This window comes from Ornithorhynchus anatinus, chromosome 3 (genome assembly GCF_004115215.2).
Source record: "Ornithorhynchus anatinus isolate Pmale09 chromosome 3, mOrnAna1.pri.v4, whole genome shotgun sequence".
Lineage (NCBI taxonomy): Eukaryota > Metazoa > Chordata > Mammalia > Monotremata > Ornithorhynchidae > Ornithorhynchus > Ornithorhynchus anatinus.
In genome coordinates this window covers 37754150-37773669 of record NC_041730.1, presented here as the reverse complement: position 1 = coordinate 37773669, position 19520 = coordinate 37754150, and the positions used below count along the sequence as shown (strand labels likewise).

Here is a 19520-nt window from a genome sequence, read left to right as displayed (position 1 = left end):
GCCATGGGCACCCACAGGGATGTAGGATATGGAGCTGGGGATGCAGAGGGGTGGGGTGAATGCAAGGGAGTATGGGGAAATAGAAAAATAACTGTAAAATAAATGAGGAGGGGCAAGTGTGAGAAAATATAAATAGAGGCAGGGGACAGGGGTGGATCAGGAAAACCCAGAAGCAGCACTACCTGATTGCCAGATGGAGACTCCAAAGAGGGACAACCAGACTATTTAACCTCCCTCATACCTTATTACCACAGGACCCTTTCCTGACCTTCTAAGTCCCAGAGTGCTCTGTGCCCAGAAATTTAGTGGCTTAAATGGGTCCTTAAATGGCTTAAATGTCCTATCAGCCCTCCACTGGCTTATCCTCTAGAAAGTGGAGTGGAGGCATCATCTCTTTGTCTGCAACCTTTCCAACATCCTGTGTCCCATTCTGTGGACTTGTCTTCAAAGACTGTGTTATTGTCCTGCCTGCCCAAGTTCCATTCCAAAAGAAAAGGGAGTAAAAGAGCGAGCAGGAGATATCTTGGGGCAGCATCCTCTATCCATGAGCCTTCTTGGAGGAAAATCCTGCTGTAACATAATCAGTGCCTTTCTTCGGGAGGGAGAATAAGAAATATTTCTACAATGAGGTGTCCTAAGTACCTAAGATGGAGAAGACTAACTACAGTTAACTTCATTTTAAGGTATAAAACAATCTTAATCACTCTTAAGGAAGCAGTGGTAGGGGTAAACAGTAAAGGAAAAATGATTTAAAACAATAAACACTGAGTTGACAGTTATTCATTTGACCTGTTACCCAATTTAATTGTGTGCTTTAGAAGAAAACAGTCTCTAAGGAGCAAAGCTTTTATTGCTAATAGACTGAGCTTACCCAAACATCTAGGCTGTAAGTTCATCATGGGCAGGGAATATGTTTACCAATTTTGTTATATGGTACAGTCCCAAGTGTTCATTTCAGAGCTCTGCTCATAACAAGTGTTCAAAAACCACCATTGATTCTGCTCTGCTGGTTAAAAATTTCCTCCAGTCTTTTGTCTGTCTCTGCTTAATGTGTAGGATTTTGAAATTGTGCTAGATCTAACTTCTGAGTTAGGCTATAAAATAACACACCAGGGTTGATAAGGGGCAGATGTACTGGTTATACCTCCCAAGAAGGTAAAGGCATGAAACCCTGTCTTAATTTGACTTCTCCTGTTGCACATGGATGGTGACTTCCAGAGAGAAGCATCTTTGCCTTGTAATTTTGCTTACTCCTTTCAGTGACTGGCTTTGACCTCTGGGGATCTGTGTTTGCTACCGGCATCGTTTGCACCTTCTATTGCACTCTGGTATGTATGTTGGCTAGAAGCAGCACTTAAGCATAAGGAGATAAGGAGAAAATTCCAGTGAGAAAATGATCTTTCTAATCACAGCTGAAATGACTAAAGTACAAAGAATTAAATGAAAGTAGGTTCACATGCCTTCCTATATTGTCAAATTTCAGGGCTCTTTTTTTTCACTTTACTCTAAACAGAAATTTTCACTGTCAGCACAAAAACTTGCAATAACCCTAGAATCACAGTTTATGTCCAAAGTGTCATAATGATTTATGAGTGCTGTTGTCATTCTTTGCTATGAATGAGTGTTAGTCCAGTGGAGCTTCTGGAAAAATAATCTCATTACCAGCAATGACCATTATGTCTAATAAAGAATTAACTCTCACCTGGCAAATTGTATTTCAAAACTGGCCATGTGCCAGAGAGTGCAGAGAGCAATAGGTGTCTGGGAAAAATCCACCTTTTTAAAAAATATAACCTTGTTCAGGTGCAACTCCAGGACAAGGTTATGAACATCACAGTAGCATTTTTTTTTAACCCCTATTATGTACAGGGCACTGTTAGGGAGGAGCTTTAGGGAGTTAGAAAACATTAATCTATGAGAAGATGATGTGATGTTAAAATAAATGGTCATCAGCACAAGCATGGCATGGGTTAAGTGGTGTGTTCTCTAACGCATGTTTTTGTAACCAAGGTTTAGTAAGACTTTAACCCCTGTATTATAGGAGAGCTACATAAACCAAAAATTCAGATCTCCCACTAGCAGACCGGTATATATGATGAGGCAGTATAAGTAAGTGGTAAAGATCTACTTCACAGGTAGTTGGATTAATCATGTTTCCTATTTACTTGTATTAATGCCCTAATATATATATATATATCCACAAACACATTAATGCATATAAATGTACAATAATTTTATGCAATATACATTTAAAAAATTGATTTTTTTCATTCTCTTCCGCTTGGGCCACATACACGTACCTAGTGAAGCCATTCTTATAATTTTCCCAAGGATTTAATACATTGCCTTAAAAAAATCAAAATTTAAAGTAATTCTCAACCCTCTGGAGTAGGACCCTCTTACTCTACTTGAAAGTTTTCTCGAAAAGAAAGTCAGAACAGTTTAATCAGGGCAGGTGAGATTAAAGACTGATTATTAACCAGCTAGTTTTTGTGCCAGATAATAAGTTCTTCAGCTGGGTTTGCAAGAACCTTTGCATTTGTGCAGTATAGCTTTTCAGTTTTATTTTCCATCTCCAGTTTCCCTTCTTACTTTTCCAATCAATGTTAAAATGCTAAGTTTCTGGAGAAGCACTTGCCCCTGTAAATGAGTTTCGTGGGAAGGACAAAGCTAGATTATTTGTGTCTTGGGTTGCCTAAATAGTTACAAATTAGATAAAGGAATAGGAAAGGCTGAAAATTTCCTTTATGCATTTTCTATTGTTTCTCAAGTCCTTCATTGTAAGTTAAATGTATCTTTATACTTTCCAACACTTAATCACTGTTGATCTTGAGCTTAAATTACTCCATAAACTTGGAGAAAAATCAAGCAGGAGTGGTTTATTGAAGGAATTCTGTCTCTTTCCAGGTAGGCTTTAGTGAAAAATTCAAGCAAACAAGTTTATATTTAGCTTTAGAGCTCCCTAGATAGTGTAACTCCAAAAGCCATCCCTGCAGTAACAATTCAATATTTTGCCAATCTTTATGTAAGAAATTCTAACCTAAATGCCACCTGAATCAATTTGATCTCATTTTGTCTCATTTATTTCTGCTGCATAGAAATGGAAATTGTGTCCAGATAATATTTCTGTTCCTGAAAAGAGACAGCAGGCTATTGAGTCCCCAGCAGCCTTCTCTTTACCTTTCAGTTTACAATCAACAGGAAAAACTTAAACAAATCAAAAATTTCCAATTCACGTGAGGACAGTGTTGATTTCATAGGGAGGCCTGGTGGGGAGGGGGAGGAGGCTGTTATTTTTAGCATGGAACAGCTGCGACATCAGAAACAATAAAGGGGTGAGGAAAGGAAGGAGGGGCTAAGAAGCATTGCTATGTGATCACCAAAGGTGATCCTTCCAGATGATGTTGTTCTGTGTTTGGCTGACTTTTCAAGATTAAAGGAGGCTGATTCTATTTAATGCTCTTTAGAAAGTAAGCATTTTGGGGAAAGAAAAGAGGTTGCAATGACAGTAAGGGGCAAATGAATTATAAAATAATTTTCTTATTTTTCAGTTTGTATTTAACCTAAACAAAATCTCAAACTGTTCTACTGAGAAATTTCTCCAATTTAGTATAGAAACAATTTTCAATCCACTAAGTAATCAGTCCCTGAATTTGTGTGTTTTCATATGATAATCTCTTTTAGAAGCATATATTTAAATAACTTCACAAGAATGTACATCAGTGGTATTTTTTGAGTGCTTACTTTGTGCAGAGCACTGTGATAATAGTAATGATGGTATTTGTAAAGTGCTTACTATGTGCCAAGCACTGTTCTGTAAAGTGCTTGGTGAGGACTGATGAAGAAAAGTCCTCAGAGCTCATGAAGCCTTGATTATCAATTAATAAATTTGTAGTTTTTATTGATTATAATCAGAAAATCCATCTTCATGGTCCTCAATTTTGAGGTGAAATTAAATTGTGTTATTTTTCTTTGTTGTAGGGAGGATTGAAAGCTGTGGTCTGGACAGATGCATTTCAAATGATTGTCATGATAGTGGGCTTCTTAACAGTTCTCATACAAGGAACTGCTTATAACGGTGGGCTTGAGAATGTATTGGACAGATCACGCAATGGATCACGGTTAGAAATTCTTGAGTAAGTTGAATGGTTATTTCAATCTGTTCATGTCTAAAGGGGTGAAAGATTTCTCATTTCAACTTAAAATTGTAATCTGGAAGCAAGAGAGAAAAAACTTATACTGTCTTCTCTCTCTGACCAGCTTTGATGTAGATCCCTTGAGACGTCATACCTTTTGGACAATTTCAGTTGGAGGAACCTTTACTTGGTTAGGGATCTATGGTGTTAATCAATCTACAATTCAGAGGTGTATATCTTGTAAGACAGAAAGACAAGCTAAACTGTAAGTTGTCCAACATACATACACCCAAAATGATCCAAATGTAATGGCAGTATACTATTGTTTACAGAATTAAGTCTCTTTTTAATGGTTCAGCTCACAAATATATGAAAATCTGGTAGAAAATCTGGTAGAAAATCTTTTTTCTGTTCTAATAATATTTTTTGAACTCTTACTGAATGCACTACTTTGTACAACCCTTGGAAAGTGTAACAGAGCGTAAGTCTTGTTTCCTGTCTGCAGGGCAGTTAACTCTTTAACAGAAATAATAGACATAATGATGATAATTGTGGTATTTATTTAAGCGCTTACAATGTGCCAGGTACTGTACTAAGTGATGTAGAAGATAAAAATAGGATTAGACACAGCCATAAAAATTTTATAAAGAGTAGTATATTCATACCATATATGGATATTCTATAACAATGAAAACAGGCCCTATCACCTAGTAATCTAAAATTAAGAGGGCTCATTTGCTGTTTTGCTTTGTTCCTAGGAATGTGGTACTCAAATTCACTGAAGAAATGAGCATACATTTAAACTAGTGTTACCTATTGAATTAATTCAAGTTTGGATCTGAAATATCCTATTTTGGGTCTTTTCATTCCTACTTAAATACTCAGGCTTTTACCTGGATTCAGGTTTTGTAAGAAGCCTAGAATGAGCAAGGCTGGTATTCATCCTATATAGCAATGGAGGTAAAAACAGTGTCTTCAACCCACAGCTGTATATATGGATATAGGGCAATTTCCCCTATTATTCCCATAAAGTGGGAGTTTAAATGTTGAGGGAAAGGGTGGCCATTCCAGAAATATAGTGGACATGCAGGAGAGATGCTTTAAAATCAATCTGTTAATGTGTTACTCCTATAGCAAGAAACTTCAACTGTGTACAAATCTAGGATCCCATAAGACTCTACAATTTCTTTACAGTATATATATATATAAAATAATGTGACCTGAATAGGTTTTGTTGTTGTTGTTGTTTTAGAATTGTTGTGTACCAGGCATTGCACTAAATGCTGGGGTAGATACAAGAGAATCAGGTTGGACACAATCCCTGTTCCACAAAGGGCTCATAGTATTAATCCCCATTTTATAGTTGACAGACCTGAAGCATAGAAATATTAGGTAACTTGTCAAAAGTCGCACAGCAAACAAGTTGCAGAGCTGGGATTAGAATACAGGTTAATGACATTCACCCCCTATCATACTAATGAGTCATTCTCCCTCTCTTTTCTAGTGCCCTTTATCTTAATTTGGTAGGTCTTTGGATAATTTTGATCTGTGCAGTCTTTTCAGGCCTGATTATGTACTCACAATTTAAGGACTGTGATCCATGGACTTCAGGCACTATTTCAGCACCAGATCAGGTATGGATTCAAATGGGGCCACTAACCAATATTCAGTGGCAAATATGGATGCTATGAAGTTTGTACTAAGGAAAGACTTCCCCTCAGGATCAGCACATACCTTAGAGTTACCTCAGAAGTTTATTGCCTTTGTTGTTTTTTCAGTTTTAGAAAATCAGTGCTGTATGCTTCAATACCTTAAAATATGTTATAAAGTAAATTATCTGAGAAAATATTATTTAATTATTTAATATTATCCATTATCTTGACCTGGATGTTGCATTTGTTGACAATTTCCTTCTAAAATGATTCTCATACTAAGATCTTATTCATTCAGTTGTAGTCAGTGAGTGACTATTGTGCAAAAGCTCTGAATTAGATGTTCGAGAGCATACATTTAAAAAGTAAAAGACATATCCCTGCCTTTGAAGAGGTTAGGATCTAATGTGGAGAGACAGGTAGATAGACATTTTATGCATTCAGAGAGCAGGAGGAAAAATCAATACACAACTGATGTCGGCATAATGCACATATGAATACAGTAATGGAGATTCAATGCCAGTTCTCCTTCCAATTAAACTGTGAGCCCCATGTAGACAGGGATTGTGTCTGGCCTGATTATCTTTTATTTACTACAGGGCTTAGTACAGGGCTTGACATATTGTAAGTGCTTCACAAATGTCATCATTATTACTATTATTAAAACTTTCTCTTCCTTCAAATCCAACAGGCTACCCCTCTACCTGTCTTCAAAGATCTCCTAAAATGTTAGCTCCTCCAGAATGTCTTTCTTGTTTAGGTCCATCACCTTAAGTCTTGCTTATCCACAATCACCCTTAGCATTTATAATTTCACACCCATATTCATGCACACATATATTTGATGATATATTGATCTATGGGTTGTAACTAATTCAATCATTTGTTATTCAGCTACTTTACCATCTCATACTCCTGCTACAACTACTAGAAAATGTATTCATCTTCCTCCTAATATATGTCGTATGACATTTGTTAAGCACTTATTATGTGCCAGGCACTGTACCAAGCATTTGGGTAGATACTAGATAATCGGTTTGGTCACAGTCCCTGTCCCACATAAGGCTCATAGTCATAATCCCCATTTTACAGATGAGAAAACTGAGGCAAAGAGAAGCAAAGTTATTTGCCCAGGATCACACAACAGGTATGTAGTGGAGCAAGAAATAGAACCCAGGTCCTCTGACTCCCAGGCCCATGCTCTTTCCAATATTTGTGAACACTTTACATTTTCCTGTTTTCCCCATTTGACTATAAGGTCTTTGAGGTCAGTGATCCTGTGTTTTATCTGTTGTATTCTGTCAAGTTCTCTGAATGTAGTTGAATTGTGAAAATGAATCAGAGGAAAGAGAGTGGAGAGAGTTATAAGTCTTACTGCTCTAGCCTAATTCCTTAGGGCCCAGCTCAATTGTTGCCAAATTGAAATTAAACATTAAATACATCTAAACTAGTGGAGCTGTATTTCCTGAGATGAACCAAAGTAAGCAGGTAATGTCTATGCAATTAATTCAAACATGCATTCAATAGCCACTCTTTCCTCCCTTTAGCTGATGCCATATTTTGTCATGGAAATATTTGCGTCGATGCCAGGACTTCCAGGACTGTTTGTGGCTTGTGCCTTCAGCGGGACCCTGAGGTCTGTTTGTATAACATTGCTTGCTGTGAAAATCAAACATTATTACTAGGGCCAGATGCTCTTTAGAGATGAGATAACATCAACCCTATTCCAGATCAACATTACACATAGAAAAATATATGATCTTTATTCCCTTTAAAAGAAATGAAATGCTTAACACCTTTGTTCTTCCAGCTTTATAAATATAGGTGCTTGGAGTGTGTTTGGACAATGAATTTGGTTCCATTTCTGAAACTCTTGCTAGAACTACATTTTTACCACAATTGAAGCAAAGGGAATGTCAGAAAATTGTCAATTCCTGTTTTTGAGATAGAACTCAATCTGTTGAAATAAAGCATCCTCAGGCAGAAATTCCTTTTTTTACAATCCAACTGGTCAGATAATATGATTTGGAAACAAAATAGTGGCCCTGCCAGGGAGCTGGACTGTAAACAAACAATTTACTATACAGTTCAAACACACAGCAGATTCCAAAATATGTTGGAAAAAATGAGTGTCTGCTTTGGAACTGACTGCTTGAGGAGACTCAAAGTGTTTAAGAATCAAGAACAGAGAAAATGGGGATTAGGTGAACAGAAAGAAGAGAAAGGGAAAAAGCTACAAATTTTGAGATCAGATAAACCCTTTCTTGTCTTCTTGTATCAGAGGAAAACATACCTTGTATGCTTACCGAAATCTTGGGTATTTATGGTGATTCAATCAAAATCAGGCACCCCAGGCTTAGACTTTGGGCATAAAGTGGAAAAGAAGAAAATAATTGCTAGCATCAATTCTTGGATGCTGAAGCTTCTGTGGTGATAATGCCTGCCATTTTAAATATGACTGAATGAATTAAACTCCCATTGTCTGAGATAATATTGTTTTGACAAAATCTATCCACTGGATAGAGATGAAATTGGCACATTCTATAGAATGCTTTAAGCAAATTTTTTCCATTTCCACACTCTTGCTCTCTAAAATCTAAGGTTTCTCAATGATCTTGGTGAACATATTAAGACTGTTGATCTGGGAGATATCAGAACAAGTACACGAAACAAACCCTAAGCAGTAGGTCACTATGGGATTTCTTGAGGTCTTAAAGGGAGGTGAAAATTTTGAGTAAATAAGTAAATGGTCCCAGAGCAAAAAAAGGACAATGAACAGAGAATCCTCAGAAAGCAGGAACATTTCAGACTCTGAAGGTTGTAATGAATTCCAACACCATTTCCTGGCATTTCTCTGCTTCAGCATTTTAAAAGCTAAGATTTGGGGGATTTAAGACAGAAGAAAGAAGGATGAGTTCTAAGCAAAATGTTAAGTAAACAAGGCAAAACAGATATTGTCATCTAGAGGCCATTTAATTTTCTAATCTGGACACACAACATCCAGGCTCAGGGCACAATTGCAACAAATCACCAATCGGCTACATTCTAGTCTGGCTTTTGCACTGTTACCTGGAGAGGAAGTCATTGGATGGTGCTAAATTCTCTAAAAAGAACCAGTTTCTGACTTGACTTTCAACAAATTCAAGCCTGAAAGGCTCAAACAATAGCCATAGCTACCATATCCTGCAGATGGTAATGGTGGGAATTCCTATACATCCACCTCTGCCCCATAAATGCAAATTTCCAACTAGTATCTTCTTTCAATTGACAAACTGAATTTTCTGAATTTTTGCTGGCACACTGAGTCACATTCCTGAAGGTGTCACTGTTGAGCTGAATGTTGTGCATTGTTGATACAAGGTTGTTTCATTTCTGCTGTGAATGTAACGCACTCACCCCTTTATCCCCTTGCCACTATTAATTCCCCACTCTAGTCCTTGAAAGTCCATGCACATTCTGTCAGTCTTACACACTCAGCACATTCTCTAGCAGTTCAAGGAATGTCAGTTTTGCAGCATTTAGCTTTGCTTTTTCTTTTCCTCTAGTACCGTGGCTGCCAGCATAAACGCCCTAGCAACTGTGACTTTTGAGGATTTTGTCAGGACCTGCTTTCCAAACCTCTCTGACAAACTGAGCACCTGGATCAGTAAAGGCTTATGTAGGTACATTAGGTGAATTTTGTCTTTTGCCTTGACCTCTTAAATCAACACCTGATATTTTTAAAAGTCCCCTGTTTCTACTCTGTATCATTTCAGGCCACCATGTGTTCAATCAGGACAATGGAATATCGGGAATTATTTGTATACTCTTCCATCCAGAAACAATCCCTTAAACACCTTCCCCTTGATGCCTCTATCAAACTTAGAGAGCTGAGTTTGATGATTATTCTATTTAAGATATTTATGAAGTACTTTCTGTGTGCTAAAGACAATTTTAAATGCTGTGGTAGAGTCAAGAAACTCAGATCAGACACAGTCCCTTGCCACTCATGGAATCACAGTCTAAGGGGACGGAAAAACAAGTGTTTTATTTTTGTATTACAGATGAGGAAGCTGAATCCCAGAACATACATGCATTCCCATTCTCATGTAGCAGTCCAGTGCCATATAGAGGGGCCTAGAACTTAATTCTTATTCCTTCCAGGCCTCTGTGCTTTCCTCTAGGCCACATTGCCTCTTGTCAGTTCAGAAAGCAGTCGGGCTCTATCCTTCACCCAGTTTGCCTCTTCTTGTTTTACAGAGAGGGATTGACTATAACAAGGGTCCCTAGCAAAAGTGGATGTAATCTAAAATGGTAATTGGCTATAGCAATGATTTAGTCAGTGACAGTTCAGTGCTATCCATTTTCCTGCAGTCTCCAAAGGCTCTAATTCTGCCCTTCTCACCTAGTTATCTCTGAGCCATTGTAAGTCCCTAAGCCCCTATCCCCTTATTTGTTAATATTATCTTTATTTTTATTAGATGACATTTATTAAGTGCTTACTATGTGCCAAGAACTGTACTATGAACTGGGGTAGATATAATTATGTTGGACACTGTCCATGTCCCACTAGAGGCTCACAGTCTTAATTTTACATATAAGGTAACTGAGACCCAGAGAAGTTAAGTTACTTTACCAAGGTCACACAGTAGACAAGTGATGGATCTGGGATTAGAACCCAGGTCCTCTAGCACTCAGCCTTGTGCTCTTATCACTAGGACACACTGATTTTTTACTATTTTATTTGTTAAGCACATACTGTGTGGAAAGCACTCTTCTAAGCACTGGGGTAGATATGTTAATCAGGTTTGACACAGTGTTCGTCTCACATGGTGCTCACAGTCTAAATTTGTGTAGGATCAGTATGAGGCAAAGAAGGTGTTGTGGTGGATAATACCTCAAAAATTTCTCTCATGATTTAGTTGTTGGCATTGGGGTCTGTTAGCTCAACAGGAAAGAATCCTAGAGAGATGTAGCAATTTGAACTCAACTGTTCCAGGGGAGATCCAAGTCTCTAGTCTCTCTGAGCAAAACTACTCTGAGAGACTTAACTGATGAAGTCTTGTAGAACTGGGCCAGAGAAAATAGGGGTCAATGTGTCTTCGATCTCTTTTAGGTGTAATATTTGGCGTGATCTGTACCTCAATGGCAGTGGCTGCTTCCCTGATGGGTGGAGTTGTTCAGGTACTTAGACCTTGTGCTTCACTTCCCTTGTTCTTCAGAGAGTAGATTTTCTTCTGATACAGGCCATTTTTTTTTTTGCTTTGTTTGGTTACCCATATTTGAATATATTAGGGGGCATACCTTAGATTTTGTGAAATCATTTAGAAAAGTCTTTAAAATATATCTCCCAAAATACTAATGCTTAAACTAGTGTTGAAACTTCCCAGGTTAACCAACAGGAGATCCAGATGTAAAGTACTTTATATCAGACAACATTATTATTATTATAGTCACCTATTAAGTGCTTACTTGGCACCAAACATCATCAACAATGGTATTTATTGAGCACTTATTGTGTGCAGAGCACTGCACTAAGCATTTGGGAGAATACACACTACTAAGTGCTGAGGAAAGATACAATGATGATGAATGAGATATGCTCTTGGATCCACAGGAGGCTTAATCTTAAATGATGTTGTGAAGTGATAAATATGTTGTGAAAATTCAATTGAAAACAATAATTCTATGGGCTTTGCCCTTCTTCAGTTATCTCTGGTCTTATGCAGGCATATGCTTCCCAAGATTCCCAAAGGTTGGGATGGAGTTTCTCCATGGCAATGGCAAACTGAAGGGCAGATCACTGAGATTTGATAATGGGGTATTTAGGACTGCAAGACGGGAACCAGCTTCTGTCTGGCTCATTTCAACTTCCTTAATAAGACGATGATCCTGTTTCTGAATCTTCACCAGGCAAATCCAATTTTGTTTAAAATACATCCTGAATCCTCACATTTCTTCATTCATTCAATCACATTTATTGAGCGCTTATTATGTGCAGAACACTGTACACTTGGAATGTACGATCAGCAACAGAGAAAATTTAATCATATTAATGCCTGTCTCTTCCCTCTAAAAACTGTAAACTCATTATGGTCAGGGAATGTGCCTGCTAATTCTGTTCTATTGTACTTTCCAGGCACTTAATATAGTGGCCTGCATATAGTAAGTACTTAATAAATACAATTGATTGATTCTGAGACAGACTGTATTTTAGGAAACTTTTTTTTCTTTCCAATCCCAATGAGGCACAAATTTTCTGTGGAAGAATGATGTCCATCTCTTAGAATGATGAATGCACTTTTCTACAAAGAAAATAAAATCTATTTTAGTGATGCATCGTACCGCAGCTCAGGAAGATGGGCAGATTCCTTGGGTAATAATTGAAATAGTAACAGCAAAATCAATTACCGCAATGCTATCAGACATGAAAATCCAAGAGGTGTTGGGTAAAGTACTGCCTGTGCTAATTTTCCAAAAACATTTTCCATTTTAGGTCTATGCTCTATCCACTACACCATGCTGCTTCTCACTACACTAGATCTGCCCCTAAGCCTACTTCAGGAACCCAGATTAAGCCCCCCTTTTCCTCAGCTCCCCCCCCATCACCCCACCTTGCTCCCTTTGCTCTACCTCCCCTCCCTACCCCACAGCACTTGAGAGTATATCTCCATATCTATAATTCTGTTTATATTAATGCCTGTTGTTTCAATGGGTACATATCTATAATTCTATTTATTTATATTGATGCTATTGATGCCTGTTTACTTGTTTTGATGTCTGTCTCCCCCCTTCTAGACTGTGAACCCATTGTGGGCAGGGATTGTCTCTCTTTATTGCTAGATTGTACTCTCCAAGTGCTTAGTAGAGTACTTTGCACACAGTAAGCACTCAGTAAATACGATTGAATAAACGAGTGAGTGAACCCTTATCAGCACATCTACTTGATTGATCATTAGCGAGTTTGTGCTCTTCAGTCCTCTTCTTTATTCTCTCTTCCCTCTGTCATTCTGGGGTCCATAATGCAGATTCCAGGGATGATACTCTGAACAGTAACTGGCACTTGAGTGGACACTGGGGCCAAAATGATGAATATACAAGGACCCAATCTTACCAAAAAAAATTAATGTTTTTCTTCTTCTCAATGCCAAATTGGGATTGCAAGTGTTCTTACCATTCCTTTTAACTTTTGGTGGAAAACAAGGCAGGTTTTGGCCAGTGTCATCAGGAAACATCCTTCTGAAACTCACTTTGGATTTGCTTTTCATAGATTCTGTCAAACCTTCTACAAATACAACTTCTTTGGGTACTTCTTCCCATGGATATATATAACTGACTTCTACTGAAATGAACCCCCAGTACAACAGGGCAATGCAGAGTGCCCATTTGCTCTTAGGTAGAGAAAATAAAGGATAGGTTCTATGAGAGTTATAATCTGGAGACTATTGAGGAACATCTTTCAAATGTGTTTTTTTCTCCTGGGCCAGCGGTACTCATCAGATCTTTTTCCTCTTCAACTTCTGACATTTGATGCTTGAAAGCAGGGATTTGGAATTAATCATAGTGGGGAATTTTCATGGGGCACCACCTAGTGGATAAAGCACAAGCCGGGAGTCAGAAGGTCATAGGTTCTAGTCCCTGCTCTGACACTTGTCTGCTGAGTGTCTTTGGGAAAGTCACTTCACTTCTGTGGGCCTTAGTTACCTTATCTGTAAAATGGGAATTGTGACTGTGAGCCCCAAGTGGGAAAGCGACTATGTCCAACCTGATTTGCTTGTATCCACCCCAGAACTTAGTACAGTGCCTGGCACGTTGTAAGCGTGTAAAAAACAGAATTATCATTATTATGTGATCAAAGAAAGACGAGGAAAGTAACGAGGGGAATGAACTAGAACAGGTAAAGTATAACTCATTTTGAGGTCAATATAAGAAGTGTAACTTTGGTGTGGACAGAGACTGAGCCAGTGGCGAGGCTGATCTATGCTGCCCTTTTTTTCCTCAGGCTGCCCTCAGTATTCATGGAATGTGTGGTGGGCCCATGCTGGGATTATTCACTCTGGGAATTGTATTTCCTTTTGCAAGCTGGAAGGTAAGAATTGACCTTCAGCGCATCAAAATGTCTGTGTACTAAGGGATTTCATAATTTGCTCCACTCTCAAGAGACCAAGGTTTGGGTTGTTATATTTGAATGCCGTTCATGATATTAGTGAGAACTTTTAACAAAGACAAATGTAGATCTATTTCCTTTCCCCTTTGACTTTTTTCCTCCTCCTTCTCTTCCCCCTCCTCTTCCTCTTATCCCCTCTTCAAATGTTTGAGGCTATCTTGACTGGTTCAGGCTCTGCTCAACTGTGGGGTGTCTGGGAATGTAATGAATCACACGATGTGCTGAATCGACTTCTGGATGCATGCTGAATCCGCTATGGGGCATCCACTTACCTAGTGGACCGAAATATTAAAAAGAGTAACAGAATAGCCTGGGAATGTTGAGTCCCCAAGATGCACAAAGTTTGCTAGGGTAGAAAGATGTGTGGCAATGGGCAGGGGAGCACACTGTTGAGTCATCTACCTCAGTAAGGTTTTCTTTTGTAACAGCCCTATGAAGCAATGCATATTTGAAAAATCATTTCACCTGCCATAAGATAGCGATGTGGGCTCCTCTTCTAAGTCACCTATTTTTCTTTCATTAAGGGTGCTTTAGGTGGCCTCCTGATTGGAATCTCCTTGTCATTTTGGGTGGCCATCGGAGGATTTGTGTACCCTGCACCAGCCTCAAAGACCCATCCTTTAGTTTTATCAACAGACCAATGCATTCAAGCTAATGGGACAGGGATATTTCTGCCACTGGCTCCTTCTATATCTTCCAACAGGTATTTTTGAATTTTCACATGTGGGTTGAATAACATGTTAATTTTGGTAATTAAGTGCTTATTATGTGTCAAGCACTGTACAGACTGTGGGTTAGATTCAAGATAATCAGGTCAAACACAGTCCTTGTTGCACATGGGGATCAGGTTCTAAGAAAGAGATAGAGTGGTATTAAATTCTCATTATGCAGGAAGGGAAACAGGCACAGAGAAAGTAAGTGATTTGTCTGAGGCCATGAAGCAGGCAAGTGGATTGAAATCTGGATCCTCTGATTCCCAAGTCCATATTTTTCCACTAGGCCATGGTGCTTCTTATGCACTTTCTGAGTGAAATACCTACAGTGGTGCCACATTTGATCCAGTATCCTGTAGTTCCTGGGATTAAATAGTGATTGGTTCAAATTAGAATTGAAAAATGGGCAGAGTCTGTGAAAGATGATTCAAAAGTCCAGAGAAGCTATTGGAAAACTAAGTCTGAGGTGCACTGTACTCCTGACTATAGTCAGCTTTGGGATTTAACACAATAGAGCAGAAAGGAATAAAACCTGTAGATATATTTAATAGAGAGTAATTATGATAGGATGGAGAAGAGTGAATAAGTGCATACAATATTCATTGGAGGGAACAGAATTACAGAATAATGCCACAACTAATGAATTCTCCTCTTATTATTCTAGGCAATGACATTTATCATCCCCAGGAAAATAATTTTTGAAATATTTCAAATTTCAGTTCCAATGCAATGCTGCTTGTACCTAAGCAAGAACAGTCAGATATTTGTCTCATCTCAACCAAATTTGCATTTTAATAATTTTAAAAAGGCAATATTTCTAAATTGCAAGTGTCATCTCAGCACAAATTAAAAAAAAATGCTTCATTGATTAGAAGACTGTCTCAAATGAGAGCACCTCAACATTTAGTTTCAATTATCATCTCGGTGTTTCTATAAATATGTATTTCCCATTCATTCTGGGACATTAATCTAGAGCATCACAGAGTTCTTTAATGAGAACCAGAAATGATTGCTGTGGAAGTTTTGTTTTTTCCAAAGACATCAATACTAAAGCATTAAACTTAAAGGGAAAATAAATGAAACTGTCGCTGAATGAACCTCTGTGTTTCAGTAGCCTGGATTCTACTGGACCTAAATTTGAACAGACTAAACTGTCCATTCTCTGTCATTAATGGGTATTCCAGAGGTGACCCCCTACTTTGCTCCAGAGACTCTTTTGTGTGCCTGTCACAAATAGGAAATAGCAGCACAGACAAGCAGCTAAAAGTCTTTGTTCTTCAAACTGGAGATTGCCCATTTTATACAACCTTAACTCTTTCTCAGTGCAGTTAGGGAGGGTGGCATACTACAACTTTCAGAAATATGCCCACCACTATTAGCATCTAGGAAAAAGTGTTCTGGTGGCTTTTTTTTTTTACCACTGCATTTTTTAAAATAGCAATTTATGTTGCCAGTGGCTGCAAACATTTCATAGTTTGGGCTTTTGCCTGGGAAGCCATCTTTCTCTACAGTCTCTCCTCAGCTCAGAACATTCTAGTCTGCTAACTCAATTTAGGTAAAAGAGGAAATCATCTTTTTCTATCCCCATAATTGGCACTGGTGCTAAAGGAGCACTGTGAGGGATACAGTGCAGCTTTCTTTGGACTGAAGGGGAAGGATAGACTTTTCTTGACTCCACTGTGCTCCTGGCCCACCAGACCAGGACAACAGCCAGAGGATTTGGGGGTCTCTTTTTCTGTCTCCTGGAATCCATATCCCTTCTAAGGCGCTTGCTCCACCTCCGTCCATATGTGGCTAATTTTAATCCTCTTTTTATCAGATAATCAATGGTATCTACTGAGTGTACAGCACAGTAAAGAACAGTACAATAAAGCTGACAGATGTGATCCTTGACTACAAGGGGTAACAGCTTTGGCCTAGTGGATAGAACACAGGCAGGGAGTCAGAGAGACCTGGCTTCTAATCTCAGCTCCACAGCTTTTCTGCTCTCTTACCTTGGAACATCACTTAACTTAATAATTCAATAGTATTTATTGAGCGCTTACTATGTGCAGAGCACTGTACTAAGCACTTGGAATGTACAAATCAGTAACAGATAGAGACAGTCCCTGCCCTTTGATGGTGTTAATTGGGGTGGATACAAGCAAAATTGGCTTGGACACAGTCCTTGTCCCACATGGGGCTCCCAGTCTCAATCCCATTTTACAGATGAGGTAACTGAGGCACAGAGAAGTGAAATGACTTGCCCAAGGTCACATAGCACACAAGTGGCAGATCCAGGATTAGACCTCAGGTCCTTCTGAGTCCCAAGCCATGTTGTATTTACTAGGCCAGACTGCCTTATCTGTAAAATGGGGATTGTGACTGGGAGGCTCATGTGGGTCATGGACTGATCGCCTTTTATCTTCCCCAGGGTTTAGAACAGTGCCTGGCACATAGAAAGATCTTAACAAACACCATAAAAAATTCCAGTCTAATGGATAATGAGAAGTACAGTCAAACAATCCATCAATCTAGGCACTTTAGATGTGATCTATGACATAGATTGACAAGATATTGGCTGAAGGCCAGCTACTCCATGGACAGTTAGACTAATGATATGTTGGAATCTCCCACTGTTGTTAGGGTTATCCATTGGGTATGACCCCAGTGTTGTTCCATGCTCATAACAGTGGACTAACAAGGTTCCTAGTAGTGTTGGTAAGAATCATGATTGTCCAGAGGTAGGAGAGTATGCTCTCTGGGGAAAACAACAAAAAGTCCATCTGCAATGGGATTTCTGAGCCTCCACCTTATCTAAGGTCTATTTTGACTGTGATTATGGCTGGGTTGGATAATGGTCATTTGCATTGGAAATTTGCCAAGTAATCTTGTCCCTACCAAGGCAGAGAGGTGCCTTTGAGATTTCAAATGGTTTAGTGGATAGAGCACGGGCATGGGAGTCAGAAGTCATGGGTTCTATTCCCAGCTCTGCCACGTGTCTTCTGTGTGGCTTGGGGCAAGTCACTATTTCTCTTCTCTGTGCCTCAATTATCTCACCTGTAAAATGGGGATTGAGACTGTGATCCCTATGTGGGACAGGGATTGGATTCAAGCTGATTTGCTTGTATCCACCCAGCGCTTAGTACAGTGCGTGGCACATAGTGAGTTCTTAGCAAATACCATGATTATTATTATTAATTATCTATTCAAACATTTTATCAACCAATGATCAATAACTATTGCTGTCTGTTTTCCCTGCTTTTGTGTTTCCATAGACCATCTTTGGCAGACACCTGGTATTCCCTCTCCTATCTTTACTACAGTGCTGTAGGGTGCCTGGGATGCATTGTTTCTGGACTTATCATCAGCTTGATAACAGGTTGGTTGAATCTGTTCTCCCATTGGATTGGTTGAAATCCATTCTTAAGAACTGTTAGCCAAAAGCCTCATTCTCTATGGCTGATATTGTTACTCTGGCTGCATTACCAGCACTGATGCCTTCTCAGGATCAGTTTCAGCTGATAGTGAGCTGCGAGGCAAGGGTTCAGGGCATTGCCCCTCAATCACACACAATGTATCGAGTGTAATATCAGCAGGGATTGTCAGCCCTGAGTCCCAGTGACAGCGAGTCTTGACCCATGTGGGCAATCGCGTGAAAATGTCATGGGGGGGTATCCCATGGCACCATTAATTTGCTCTGCTGCCCTGTAGCGAAACAGGGAACTCTAAACTTAGTCCCAAAGTCCTTAACCTCATTCCAGGTCTGTGTAGCAGCCTTGTTCTGAGCCTGCCAGATTATTCCTAAAGCAGTGTCTCTGGCTCTGGACCCATTATTCCCAGATCTGCCCACTCCTATTCTCTTTCACTCTTCTTCTGTGCATTCCCCTGCTGCACCCTGAAATCTGCTGCTTTGTGTTGTTTCCTCTTATCCCTAATGGGTACTGGCCCCTCCCTGAACCTTTCTTCCCATACCTCCTGGCCCGTATTTTAGGGAAACTCCAGACAATGCAGGCAGTGTATTGTGAGCTTGGGGCTGAGGCTAGGATCATAGCATTCCCCTCCCTCTCCACTGAGAGGAAATACATGCAAAGATCCAGGACCAGCAGGTCCACTGTTCCCTCTGCCACAGGTTTCCTAGACTTAAGCTTGTCTGGCATAACCGGTGAGAGGCCAGTCACCACTACCAGACATCTGTTCCAGATTTCTCCAATACCTTGGCTCCAAATGGCTTTATCTGCTGCACCTTTCCTTAGCAACTGCTCATTTGCCTCTATGCTGTTAAAGAGTAGGGAGTTTGACGTTGTCAGGACTCCTGGACTGGAAGAGCCTTCTTCTTACCTTTCATTCATTCATTCAATAGTATTTATTGAGCGCTTACTATGTGCAGAGCACTGTACTAAGCGCTTGGGATGAACAAGTCGGCAACAGATAGAGACAGTCCCTGCCGTTTGACGGGCTTACAGTCTAATCGGGGGAGACGGACAGACAAGAACAATGGCACTAAACAGCGTCAAGGGGAAGAACATCTCGTAAAAACAATGGCAACTAAATAGAATCAAGGCGATGTACAATTCATTAACAAAATAAATAGGGTAACGAAAATATATACAGTTGAGCGGACGGGTACAGTGCTGTGGGGATGGGAAGGGAGAGGTGGAGGAGCAGAGGGAAAAGGGGAAAATGAGGCTTTAGCTGCGGAGAGGTAAAGGGGGGATGGCAGAGGGAGTAGAGGGGGAAGAGGAGCTCAGTCTGGGAAGGCCTCTTGGAGGAGGTGATTTTTAAGTAAGGTTTTGAAGAGGGAAAGAGAATCAGTTTGGCGGAGGTGAGGAGGGAGGGCGTTCCAGGACCGCGGGAGGACGTGACCCAGGGGTCGACGGCGGGATAGGCGAGAA

General features: G+C 39.6%; 1 protein-coding gene across 4 annotated transcripts in view; it reads left to right on the top strand.

Annotated features, from left to right (window-relative positions):
* Nucleotides 1-19520, top strand: part of SLC5A12 (solute carrier family 5 member 12) — a 32660-nt gene that overhangs the window by 8824 nt on the left and 4316 nt on the right. For 2 of the 4 annotated variants that reach the window (XM_007658460.3, XM_001511235.5), the window contains 10 exons: nucleotides 1261-1328; nucleotides 3982-4136; nucleotides 4261-4401; nucleotides 5641-5770; nucleotides 7335-7423; nucleotides 9333-9445; nucleotides 10883-10950; nucleotides 13769-13855; nucleotides 14458-14636; nucleotides 17904-18007. In XM_007658460.3, coding sequence (XP_007656650.1) covers nucleotides 1261-1328; nucleotides 3982-4136; nucleotides 4261-4401; nucleotides 5641-5770; nucleotides 7335-7423; nucleotides 9333-9445; nucleotides 10883-10950; nucleotides 13769-13855; nucleotides 14458-14636; nucleotides 17904-18007 — 1134 coding nt within the window. The remainder of the gene's footprint in view (nucleotides 1-1260; nucleotides 1329-3981; nucleotides 4137-4260; nucleotides 4402-5640; nucleotides 5771-7334; nucleotides 7424-9332; nucleotides 9446-10882; nucleotides 10951-13768; nucleotides 13856-14457; nucleotides 14637-17903; nucleotides 18008-19520) is intronic. The other 2 variants (XM_007658464.3, XM_029061352.2) reach the window with 2 other exon arrangements.